This window comes from Mastigoproctus giganteus, chromosome 14 (genome assembly GCF_048544385.1).
Source record: "Mastigoproctus giganteus isolate SK-2022 chromosome 14, ASM4854438v1, whole genome shotgun sequence".
Taxonomy (NCBI): domain Eukaryota; kingdom Metazoa; phylum Arthropoda; class Arachnida; order Uropygi; family Thelyphonidae; genus Mastigoproctus; species Mastigoproctus giganteus.
In genome coordinates, this window is record NC_143588.1 from 40264484 (window position 1) to 40278415 (window position 13932).

At 38.9% G+C, this 13932-nt stretch overlaps 1 protein-coding gene across 1 annotated transcript in view; it reads left to right on the top strand.

Annotated features, from left to right (window-relative positions):
- The window catches only part of LOC150075077 (serine/threonine-protein kinase Nek8-like), a 223962-nt gene extending 217811 nt beyond the window's left edge, over window positions 1–6151 (top strand). Inside the window, exon 10 of the mRNA XM_090389083.1 lies at window positions 6026–6151. Coding sequence (XP_090245209.1) covers window positions 6026–6151 — 126 coding nt within the window. The remainder of the gene's footprint in view (window positions 1–6025) is intronic.
- The last annotated feature ends 7781 nt before the right edge of the window (window positions 6152–13932 follow it).

Here is a 13932-nt window from a genome sequence, read left to right on the forward strand (position 1 = left end):
CTAGTACAGACTTGTGGCACTAGGTAGCACTGCATGCATCCTTTGTGAATCAGTCTGCCACGTGATGTCAGGCTGGATAGAGTCATTGGAAGAGGGCGCTGACTCTCTTTAGAAAATACAGCTGCGAGTTACAGGCTCTGAACAAAACGATAAGTGTTTGCTTTTTATTTGCATAATTGTTATTTTATATTGTACTTAATACGTAGTCTTATAGTTTTAATTACGCTGGTTATTTTTATTTTAATTTATATAAACAGTTTTTGTAAATATACATAATACTTTATAAAACTGTTATTCGTTCGAATATTGCAGGCATTGTTTTTGTATATATTGATAGGGAATTCAAATTTTTAATTGAGGTAGCTAGGTAGCTATAACGTATAATTATAGAAACAGTAATACGCTTCACTGTTTCTATTAGATAGCGTAGTATTGACATTTAATTAATTTAATTTATTGATTTTATTAATTTAAAGTATCATGCCCCAAACTAGAGCAGCAAAGCAACGGGACAAAGTGGCAGGAGTGCTGTGACTCGGGGGGAGAACTGAGGGGGGGGCAATTCTCCAACGCATCACAGCCTAAAAAAATGTGCAACTTGTGAAATGTTTGCCGAACTATCTGGAAGGGAACATGATATTGCCATGGGGGATGTCTTTGTGTATGCGCGATGTAAGGAGTGTAAGGAAAGACGACAACTCAGCATTGTTATGGGCCTATATGAGAGTTTGAAGGACAGGGTGGATGCCCTCGAAAGATCTAAATTGAGGGGCCCATCGGGCTCTCAGCTGCCCACATCAACGCCAGAGCTTGCACTTGGTCATCACGCAACACAGCGGCAACCCCCAAGGCAGAATGCGCTGGTCCCTCAGGAACTAGTAGTTGTTGGTGACTCTATTGTCAGGGAAACGGGGAACATGCTTTGTAAAAAGGATAGGTGGAACAGGACCAGGGTATGTCTGCCAGGGGCAAAGGTTGATGACTCCTTACATTGCGCACACACAAAGACATCCCCCATGGCAATATCATGTTCCCTTCCAGATAGTTCGGCAAACATTTCACAAGTTGTAGAGCAGATATCATCTTTTAAGGGCACAAAAGGTGATATAGTTGTACACGTTGGCACTAATGATATCAAGAGTAGGAGACCGGCAGAATTGCTTAACAAGTACAGGTCACTGTTGAAAAAAAGCCGTGAAATAGGGTTGAATTTGAAAGTATCTGCAAGTCTGCCCAGACACGATAGGAGGGAGTATATGATGAGAGCCTTGTCGATCAATTCGGCCCTGGAAAGATTGTGCAAGGCTCAAGGGATAGAATTTTTTTCAGCCTGGACTGTACTTGTTAACAGGAGAGACTGCTTCTACAGGGATGGGATACACTTAAATAGAAAGGGTGCAAGAATATTTGCTGATGCTATCGAGGCAGTGTTAGGTGGGTCGGAAAACTGATAGCTTGGTGGGATACAAGGACTAATAGTTTAACAGTAGCTGTAGGCAGAGGTGAAGGTGATTCTTGCACAACTTCTATTAGAATAAGTAGCGACCTGGAGCGTGGGGTGTTGGGGGTTTCAGGGATGGGTGGTGGTCATCGTGGAACGGGTGGGTATATGGGATGTGTTAGGGTAACAAAGAATAGGAGTAGGAGCATGTATGCTTGCATGTATACAAATGCTAGAAGTATTGTAAATAAATTTGATGAATTTGAAGTGTTGGTCAAGACATCAAAGGCGGATATTGTTGGAATATCAGAGACATGGTGTCACACTGATATAAGGAATGCCGAACTATAATTTGGGGAGTACAATGTGTACAGAAAGGATAGAAAGGATAGGAAAGGAGGAGGTGTTATGCTGTTAATTAAGAAAAACATAAAATCAAAAGAAGTGCATCCAGTTGATATAGATGAACAGTGCACTGTTGAGTCAGTTTGGTGTGACATAAGCGCTGCGAAAGCAAAAATAAGAGTAGGAGTGTGTTATAGGCCTAATGACTTGAATGAGTACAATGAACAATTGTACAGAGAAATAGAGTGGGCTAGTAAATCGGAATGTCTTATAATGGGGGATTTCAACTTCCCAGATATTGACTGGAACTTGTGGGTTGGTCACTCACACACTAGTCAGGCTTTTGTGGATTTATTGGATGATTGTTTTCTGCAGCAGCATGTTCGAGAGGCAACCAGAGAAAGTAATACTCTTGATCTGGTTATCAGCAGTGATCATTCATGTATTAGAAATTTGCAGATAAAAGAACCACTAGGTGGCAGTGATCACAGTGTACTGACGTGGGATTTACTTAAAGATTTAATTACCATCAGGGGTAAAGGAAAGGGTTTTTGCCTCCGTAAAGACGAGTACAGTGGTCTCCGACAGTTTTTAAATTCTGTACAGTGGGATCAACTGACGATGTTACCAACAGTAAATTCTAAGTGGGAAGCATTCAAGGAATTAATCGTGGATGCTACTAAAAGTTTCATACCTATTAAGAAATATTGTTCAAGGTTTAGGCCTAAATGGTTGTCAAATGAACTAATGAGACTCGTAACAGAGAAGAAAAATGCATGGGATGCATACAAATTAACACATGACACAGAAGCCTATGATAGCTACAAGTTGATCTGTAACCAAGTTACAAAGGAGGTTAGGCAGGCGAAGGCAGATTACAAGAAATCCTTGGCAAAAGATGCTAAGAAAAACAGCAAGGATTTCTTTACTTATATAAACTCTAAAAGGAAGGGGATGAATCTTATTGGTCCACTTGACATCGATGGTTCGATTGTTGATGATCCTGCTCAGATAGCAAACAAACTGAATGAGTATTTTGCATCTACATTCACACGTGAGGAATTATTAAGGTTTGAAAATGGCAGAAGGTTATCAAATTGTAGCAGGATACTTAATGATTTTGTAATAACTGAGAGCAAAGTGGAAGAGAAATTGTTGAAGTTAAACATAAGAAAAGCACCTGAGGTGGATGGGATCTATCCAGTTATATTAAAGGAGGCGGCAAAGCAACTAGGCAACCGTTAGCCATAATTATGAGAGCATCCTTGGACTCAGGGGAGGTTCCCACGGACTGGAGATGTGCAAATGTATCCCCGATGCACAAAGGGGGATCGAAGGGTGACACGAGTAATTACAGACCAGTTAGTTTAACTTCTGTTCCGGGTAAAATAATGGAGTCGCTGGTTAAAGATGCATTGCAGGATCATCTAGACAAGACTGCAGCAATAATTCAGACACAGCGGGAAAGTCTTGTCTGACAAATTGATAGGATATTATGATGTGGTTACAAAGGAACTGGATGCAAAAAATAATTTTGATATCATATATTTGGATTTCAGGAAAGCTTTTGACACTGTTGCACATGGAAGACTATTATACAAATTGGAGCAGAATGGTATTAAGGGTAAGTTGCTACAATGGATAAAAGGATGGTTAAGTGGGAGAAGACAGAGGGTGGTAATCAATGGTGCTGCTCTTCTTGGACTAATGTTATTAGTGGAGTCCCACAGGGTTCGGTGTTGGGTCCACTGTTGTTTTGTATATTTATCAATGATATTGATGAAGGAATATCAGGCTTAGTGTCGAAGTTTGCAGATGATACAAATGTTGGCAGGGTTGTTAATGACAGTAATGGCAGTGTGCTACTGCAACAGGATCTAGATAATTTGGACAGATGATCTAAGAAGTGGCAACTGAAGTTTAACCTTAACAAATGCAAAGTACTGCATATGGGTAGAAGTAACCCCAGAGAAACGTACAACTGTGTGGTACTACACCTACGGTGATAGAAAATGAAAAAGACCTGGGAGTAATTGTGCAGGTAGATATGAAGTTTTCTGAGCAATGCAGACAGGCTGCCAGGGCAGGTCATGGGGTTTTGTCAATGATATATAGGAATTTTGCTAGCAGGGAAAAGGAGGTGATTATCCCTCTGTATAAGGCAATGGTCAGGCCATGCCTTGAGTACTGCGTACAGGTCTGGAGGCCTCATTTTAGGAAGGATGTAGATTTACTTGAGCGTGTACAGAGAAGGGCAACAAGATTAGTGAGGGGAATGAAGGGATCCTCTTATCAAGAGAGGCTTAAGTTCTGCAAATTGCAGTGGCTGGAGACTAGGCACCTGCGCTGTGATCTGATTGAGGTGTATAAGGCCTTGAATGGGTTCAGCACACTGAATTCTGATGGGATCCTTCCACTTGTTCAGATTACGAACCTAAGGGGGCATAAATTCAAATTAAGAAAAGACAGATGTAGATTGGATGTGTGGAAATTTGCCTTTAGCCAGCGGGTGGTTAATTGCTGGAACAAACTTCCATCTGTTGTTGTGGAAGTTGATAGGTTGAATAAATTTAAGGAGGAACTAGACAGGCTGGAGGGAATGGTGTGATTTTTTTTTTTTTTTTTTTTTGCGGTGTGTTTTGCAATTGTTGTGATGTCTGATGTGAGAGAGCAACGTGCTCATCAAGTTTTGTTTCCTTCTTTACGAACCGACGCCTCCATAGCCAGGTGGGAAGGAGGAGCAGTGCGTTGCACACGCTTCTTGATTAGACCGGGGTTCAAGCCCGTCACCACCAAATACGGAGGATGCGGAAAGGTCAGGAATGACCACCGCATATCCCGGAGCAATATGGCCTTAGTTGCTAATGCTCCTAAAAACCAAATAATAAACAAACCTTCTTAACGATACAGTAGCAGAAACCCATATGAAGTTGAAACAAGTGTTTGGTGACAATGCTTTAGGCCAGACGCAGACCTACTATTGATTTAACCATTTTAAAAATGGTCAAATGTCGATTGATGATGACGATCGCTCTGGGCATCCATCATTGAGCACCACCCCAGAAACTGTTGCAAAAGTTCAGGCACCAATCCATGAAGGCCGCAAGCAGACCATCCACGACATTTGTAGCATTGTAGGGCTATCATACAGCACGTGTCAGCAGATTTTGTCAAATGAGTTGAACATGAGAAGGATTGCCGCCAAGTTTGTGCCACGGTTACTGAGTGAAGATCAAAAGCAGCATGGCCTCTATTAACTGGGTAGATATTTACAATTGAATTATTAGCATTAGCAGAGGTATACGATGCAAGAAAGCAAGCTTATAGAGCATCAGCCAAAAAAAAAAAAAAAAAAAGACCTTCCCATTTAAAAGTTTGTCCACTTCTTTCTTGAATTTATTTAAGCTCTCAACTTTCACAATGACAAATGGAAGTTTGTTCCAGCAATCAACTACCTGCTGGCTAAAGGCAAATTTCCACACATCTATTTGACAACTGTCTTTCCTCAATTTGAGTTTATGCCCCTCAGGTTTGTAATCTGAGCATGTGGAAGAATCCCATCAGCATTGAGCCTATTTAAACCATTCAAGTTCTTATACACCTCAATCAGATCACCTCACAGGTGCCTAGTCTCCACATGCTGCAATTTCCAGAATTTAAGCCTTTCTTTGTAAGAGCACCCCTTTGTTCCTCCCACTAATTTCATTGTCTTACTCTGTACTCGTTCCAGCAACTCTATATCTTTCCTAAAATGAGACCTCCATACCTGTATGCAGTACTCAAGGTGTGTCCTGACCATTGCCTTATACAGAGTCATAATCACCTTCTTATCCCTGCTAGCAAAATTCCTGATTTGTTTTAAATTTGCATTCCCTCGTCAACAGTTCTAAAGGGAGTTTTCATTTTCAAAAATTAATTTAAAATATTTGTTTTTAATATAGAACATGGATTTTTCTTCGTTGTTGCTCTATATTTCCAATGTTTAGAAAATATTGGAAATATAGATGGTATCAAAAAAAATGAACAATTTTGAATTATATTTTGCTGATTGTTCCTTCTTCTTCTTCTTCTATGTGCATAAAGTTTGTGCACATAAAAGAAGTTTAAAATTTTCCCCGACTAGTAGGTTAAAAAATCTAAAAATAGTATTTTTAATTTCTTAATTTTAAAATAACATTTGGTACTTGAAACTTCCTTAGTTACTATTTTTATAAAAATATGAATCTTTGTCCTTTTCAGTTGATGAAACAGTTCACCACTTTAAGCAAAGTAGAAGATGAAGACAGTGAAATTACTATGAGTCATAAAAAAACCCATAATTCTAAAAAGCAAGTTTGTGTTATTATTCTTTTTATACATATTTAGTTAATATTTTTAATTGTATAGATTTTTGATTATTAATTTGCATAACTAGGAAGTAATAAAAAAAGTTTTTTTTAATTTGATGTTTAATTTTTCTGCATATACCCCACCTAATTCAATACATTTCAGTTGTCACTGAAGAAATTTTTGTGTGTCATTGAAGTAATATTCTTACACCGAAGAGACCAACCATCTCCTTGTGCTTGCTGACTTATTCAGAGCCATATATGTATTGCCTTGGGAGATATTTTTTTTAGTTTTGAGAGGAGGGAGGAAATGTTGCTTGAGCGAATGAAATTATTGCCAGTCCTTATTTGTTGGGATTTTTTTTTTTAACTTACCTAATATGGGGGCTTAGAGGGGAACAGGTATCCTGTGTGTTATCAGACACTCAGCCTAAAACACTGATGGATCCAATATCTCTCTATTACAGAAGATTTAGGAGAAGTCCGGTTGGCCTGCCTCCCTAAAATCCACTCATGCACACCTTCTCGATGGTAAGCCCTGTTTCGTCACTTAGGTGGCAACGAACGTGTAGAGTGGTTCTCTTCAAGATGCCTGGTCAGCATGAAGAGGAAAAGACCAAACCCTCCAGCAATGAGAGCACAACAATACAAATGGCCCTCAGTCCCCAGCAGCTTTCACTCTCCCTCTTACGGCAGCGAGAGGATCAGAGTGGAAGCAGAGGGTGCTAAGAATCTCTGGGTACGACCAGGCTGCCATGCACGGAAATTGAACTTGGCCTGTTATAACGTACGATCACTCATCGGTGAAGACAGGATATTAGAGCTGGAAAAGGAATTAGAAAATGTGAATTGGAATATCATTGGTTTGGCTGAAACAAGAAGAAGAAATGAATCACTTATAAGTTTATCAAGTGGAAATCTGCTGTACACCAATGGAAACAGTGAAAGGAGTGAAGGTGGAGTTGGGTTTCTGGTCCATAAAGATTTTAAAAACAACATTTTGGAATTCAAAAGTACATCACCAAGGGTGTCAAGACTAATACTCAAGATTTCTAAGAGGTACAAGCTAAAGATTATAATGATTTATGCACCAACATCGAGCCATGATGATGAAGAGGTTGAAGAAATGTACACCGAAATTGAGAGTCTTCTAGATGAGCAGAAAACCCACTACACTATTATTATGGGGGACTTCAATGCTAAGGTTGGAAAAAGGCAAAACAGCACAGAAAGAGGAACTATAGGAAATTTTGGAATTGGTGAAAGAAATAAAAGAGGTGAAAGACTTGTGGAATTTGCAGAATCTCAAGGAATGTCAGTAATGAACACTTTTTTTCAAGAAAAGGGTGAACAGAAAGTGGACATGGAAGAGTCCAAATGGATTAACAACTAATGAAATCGACTTCATCCTCACTAACAGAAGATATATTGTGAATGATGTTACCGTCCTGAATAAGGTAAATGTTGGAAGTGATCACAGAATGGTAAGATGTACACTTGATATAGATGTAGGAAAGGAAAGGAAAAAACTGACTCGAGTAAATAATACAAAGGTCTTTGAAATAACAGAGGAGGAGAAAAAGCAGTATGTACTGGAACTTAAGAACAAGTTTGAGCTACTGCAGACTGCTCAGGACCAAGATATTGATGAGGAATATTACAACTTTCTGAAAGTGATAAAGCCCAAGAAACCTATAGGGAAACAGAAATCCAAAGAAGAAAAAATTAGTCAAGAAACACTTGTCATGATGAACCAAAGACGACAAATGAAGAGCAAGAAAAACACTGACAGGGAGAAAATTGAGTATACTGAGTTATGCAAAGCCATTAGAAAGAGACTCAGAGAGGACATAAGAAGATTTAACACAAGAAAAGTAGAACAAGCATTAAGGGAAAACAAAGGATTTAAATCAGCAGCCATGAGCAGTAATACCGAAAGACAAATGATACTGAAACTGAAGAATAGCGATGGTGTACTTATAAACAGCAGAGAAGGCATAATTCAAATAGCAGAAGACTACTATAGAGAACTATACATGGAGCGAGGGAATGATACCAGCAGTGGGGAAGATGGATTGCAAAGTAGCAACACATACGACATACCCGATATTCTTCCTGATGAGGTAGAACATGCATTGAAGAAAATGAAGAATCGGAAAGCCCCGGGGGAAGATGAAGTTACTGTAGAGTTGTTAAAATTGGGAGGAAGAGACATAACACAAAAACTGGCAAGGCTCTTCACAAAGTGCATTAGAAAAGGTGTGATGCCTAAGCAGTGGAATAATGCAATCATAGTTTTGCTGCATAAGAAAGGAGATAAATCAGAAATTGGCAATTATAGACCAATTAGCTTGTTATCCCATATCTACAAGTTGTTCACAAGGGTCATTACTAACAGATTAGAAAGAATACTTGATGAGAATCAACCGAAAGAGCAAGCTGGCTTTAGGACGGGATTCTCAACTATGGATCACCTTCACGTAATATCACAGCTAATGGAGAAAGCAAATGAATATAAAACACCATTATGCCTGGCATTTGTGGATTATGAAAAGGCATTTGACTCCATACAGCATAAGGCAATGTTTCGGGCACTGGAAAGACAAGGCATACATACTCCATATATTATGATTTTGAAGAAAATATATGAGAGTGCTACATCCTTTATTAGACTAGACAAAGACAGTAGCAAATTTAAAATCGAGAAAGGAGTTCGACAAGGAGACACAATATCTCCGAAGCTGTTTACTGCTGCCCTTGAGGAAGCTTTCAGAAGATTAGACTGGTCGCAGAAAGGAGTCAATGTGAACGGAGAGTACCTAAACCATTTACGATTTGCAGATGACATTGTGGTCATAAGCCACGATCCCAAAGAATTAGAGGAAAATCTTAATCAGTTATGCACAGTTAGTAAGGATTTTGGACTAAAGATGAATATGGCTAAAACAAAAGTAATGATGAACAAGTATGCCACGGAAAGGGAAATAATGATTGATGGAGCAGTAATTGAAAAGGTGGAGTCATATACTTATCTGGGACAAGTTATTAGCTGTAATAATGATAAATGGCTGGAAGTCAAGAGAAGAATAAATTTTGGATGGATAGCATTCAGGAAATATAGTCACATACTGAAGAGCAATATCCCAGTTTGTCTAAAACGTAAAATAATGAATCAATGTATACTCCCCACCATGACTTATGGAAGTGAAACTTGGGCACTCACCAAAAGAATGGAAGAGAAGCTAAGAACTACACAGCGAAGAATGGAACGAATTATATTGGGATTCAGACTGTTAGATAAGAAGAGAAACACATGGATTAGGCAGCAAACTCAAGTAAAGGACATTCTTATCAAAACTAAAGAACTAAAATGGTCTTGGGCAGGACACATAGCTCGAAGACATGATGACAGATGGACTAAGAAAATAACAGAATGGTACCCAAGAGGAGCTAGAAGAAAACCTGGAAGACAAAGGCGGAGATGGATAGATGAAATTCATGAGTTTTTGAGTAGTAAATGGATGGCCAGTGCTCAAAACAGAAGGAACTGGAAAGTTGCTGGAGAGGCCTTCATCCTGCAGTGGATTGAAAATGGCTGATGATGATGATGATGAATATGTCAGTGTAATAGGCTGAATTGATTCTTGTCTCTTTTTGCAAACATTCAGTGTGAATAACCCATAGAGTTCCAAAAACAATCTATACTGCTTTGCTGACTGCTGCTTTTTTTTTTTTTTTTTTTTCTCATAGAGATATTTCATGGCAGAATTCCTCATACTGTTTCTGGTTTTCCAAATTATACTAGTGAATCCAAGATTTATCTTCAGTCCCAGTAACATTTAAAATGCATTCTACAGGTCTAACATTTTTGACATTCAGAAACTCAGTAACTGCATATTGTTTTAGCCATATGTTCAAAGATGCTTTCATTTAAAACAGAGTAACTTGTAAATGAACAACAGCACAGAGATGTTACCAAGCACATACTGCCTAGAAACTATCACATGGAGAACCTAATTCAAACTTGCTGTGCCACCTGGCACTGAGGTCATGGATTAAGAGACATTACTTTTCAGCTCACTCTCATAGTTTTATTTTAGTATTATATTAGAATGGCTAAATGATACAAGGAAGTAGACTTTTTTCTTTAGCCAAAAAAAAAAAAAAAAAAAAAATCCAATCACTCGTACTTTCCTTATCACCAGAAAATGAATAATATCCATGTTCGCTTTAAACTTAACTAAACTTTGTGCCTCTGCAGATAATTTATGATCAGTTTCTCCCAAATCAAAAAATTTGCAATTTTTTTTTTTAAACATAGCCATTGAGTAAAAACATATTATTCATCAAATTAGCGCCCCCAGCTTTGCCAAATAATCTTCATACAGAAGGTGTGATCCTATTTATCACTAACATAGATTCAGTAGTGGGAATGAACATAAATTACAGCATTCATGATTTCGGGTCTAGCTGTTCAAAATGAGTATTAGTATTAGCCACATGGTGTAAGGAAGCCTATGGCTCATGCTGCACCAGCCAAATAAATAGTAATAATAATAAATAATAATAAAATAACAAAAAAAATTATAAGAATAAAATAATAATAAGAAGAAAAATATTTAAAAAATATAATAATTAATAAATAAGAGAAAAGGAAATGGACAACCTAAGCATTTCGCTCCTCCCATAGGTGACCTTTGAATTTCCTTTTGATTCCTTTGAATTTGAATTTGAATCCAGCTGACCTTTGAATTTCCCCAAACTGTCAGCCTTTGTCACCCATGTAGGTAACTTATTCCAGTAATTTATAACTCGCTGGCTAAAATAAAACTTCCTGCAATCCACTCTAAACATCTCCCCTGTAACTTAAAGTTATGGCCCCTAGATCTAGAATCATTTATAACCATGAAAATTTCGTCCTCATTCATTTTGCTTATGCCTCTCAGAGCCTTAAACACCTCAATCAAGTCTCCTCTAAGATACCTAGTTTTCAAGCTCTGCTACCCACATATTTGAAGTCTTTCCTCATATGGATACCTTTTTGCCGATCTTACCAGGCGAGTTACCCATATCTGGACCATTTCAAGAAGCACAATGTCTTTCTTTAGGTGCAGTCTCAATACCTAACACAGTATTCCAAGTGTGGTCTAACAATAGCCTTATACAATGGAATTATGACATTCTTATCTCTACTAGCAATTGTTCAATACATCATTGATAGGACACCATGAGTCTTCCTTACAACCTGTCTACAATGCTCAGAGAACTTAGTCTGACCATATCATAACACCCAAGTCCCTTTCCTCCAGTACCAGCTTTAGTTCAACTCCACCAATTGTATAAGTTATTTTGGAGTTACTGTTCCCCAGGTGTAAGACCGTGTACCATAGCTGCCATTTTTTTGATCATCCCTGAAGTCTATCTAGGGATTTCCCACTTAGCTCTTAGAACTGCCCTTATGTATTGGGGATACATTGGCACTTTTCCAATCCAACAGAATCACTCCTGAGTCCAGTGATGCTTGCACAATTAGCCTCAATGGTTCAATACATTCACTTGCTGCCTCCCTTAATATTATAGGGTATATGCCATCAACCCCAGGAGCCTTACTAGCCTGTAGGTTCGAAAGTTTTTTTATTAAATAAACATGTGAAATTTCGACATCGTTAATTACATTTTTTTCAACTTCACTCCCATAATTTCGCATTGATGTGAAGGGTCTTTCTTCTGTAAATATCAATGCAAAGTAACTGTTGAGTTCATCTGCAACTTCAGCTGGGGTATCTAATACTGTCCCATGTCCATTACATAAGGGTCCAATCTGGTTTCTTCTTCTCTTCTTTTCATTTTTATATGTGAAGAATTCCTTATCCCCCCCCCCCCCTCTTTTGCTCTCTTTGCCAGCGATTTCTCATAATCTGCCTTTGCCAGCCTAACCTTTTCTGTGGCACTATTACAGATCAATTTGTAGCTGTTATAGGCTTCGGTACTTTTTAATGCTGTGTAACTTTTTCATGCTGTGTTTTTCTACTCAAGTAATCTGACAACTTCATTATTCATCCAACTTGGAATCCTCCTCAATTTTTTTTTAATGGTATATAAGCATTTAAGGCTTCTGTGATTAATGTTTTAAAGGTATACCATAGTTCAGTTGTATTTGCTCTCTGTGAGATACCTACCCAGTTTAATAGAGGCCATGTAGCACCTTAAGCCATCATAATTTCTTTTCCTGAAGTTATAACCCATTCCTTTGCCTTTAATTACTGCTACCTCTCTCTTCATCGTCCACCGTAGAACTCCGTGATCACTTCCTGCTACTGGTTCCTGTACTGTCAGCCCTATTATGTCATCTGGTTCATGGGTGATGATGAGGTCTAGAGTACTGTTTTCTGTAGTACTTTCCCTGACATATTGATACAAATAGCAATCATCTAGTTGATTTAAAAATTTTGGCCCCCATGTGGAGTTTCCCTCCCATTTGCTCCAATCAATTAGAGTCAAATTGAAATCACCCATAATAAGACATTCATGCTTACTTGCCCATTCCATTTGCATGTAGAGGTTCTTATCATAATCTTCACAATCATCTGGCCTGTAGATTACTCCCCTCTCATTATACCTTTGCTTCCAACTAGCTTACACCATACAGTTTCTGTATTAGCATGTGAAACATCTGAATCTTGGAAGACTTTCGTCATGCTCTGGCTGCCTTTCATAAGAAGCGTAGAGATTCTATATTAGCATGTGAAACGTCTGAATCCTGGAAGGCTTTCGTCATGCTCTGGCTGCCTTTGATAAGAAGCGTGCCCCACCACCCCCTCTCTCTCTCTCTTCCCTATCCTTACTAAATACCGAAACTCCTTCTCCCCTATCTCCGGGTGGCACCCCATTTCTGTAAGCACTATTATGTCAGCATTACTTGTCCTAACGAGCAGTTCGAATTCACTCATTTTATTGATGACATTTCTGATATTACTGTACAAACAATTAAGAATTAGTGTTCTTGTATAGTTAACTACCCTGACACACCCCTTAAAGTTATTTAAGCTCGCTTCCCTGGTATTAGCTGCCCACTCATGTGAAACATTTCTTCTCTCAGAACATCTTGCTACTACATTTCTGTTGCGGTAAGAAACAAGAACTCTTGAGGTATGTGCAAGTGTATGTTTGACCAATATTATCAGATAAACATGTATCTATATTACCCTTTTCCTCCCAAACTAGCAGTTTTCCTGAACCTTTAAGGTATCCTCAATAATACTGCAAAAAAGCTTGCACCACCTTTGTTTAAATGTACCCCATCTCTACAAAACAGATTCCTTCTACTTGCAAGTGCAGGCCGAGCTGATAGAAATTTCCCCCCAAAAGCCTTGCAGAGTCCTTCAAGTCTTGAGTTAATCCACAAGGCATTCTGTGGCCATAATGCACCTCCCAAAGTTTTTGCACTACTCTGATCCAAGCCCGAGGCGGGATTCGAACCAGCGACCTTTGGGTTGCCAGGCATCGACATTAGGGGTGGTAATATCTCCTGCTGAGGACTACCTCTTCCCTTTGTTCCAACTTTGGCAGTGATGCATCTGTATCATGGCAGCCATTGCTATGTTGCCATTTTTGAGTAGAGTCCCTCTCTACCTTTTTGTTTCTGTTGTTGTGTCGGTGTTGTTTCCTTCATCATTTCTGTGCCTCATGGGGTTCCTTTGGTATACTTTTCCCTTGTCCGGGCCGCTCCTGTGGGGGCTGTGGGTGGAGGCCTGACCGGTCCTTAAGTTTTGCCCACCAGTGTGTCATTTCAGAATAACAGAAATCAGGCTCTAGAGT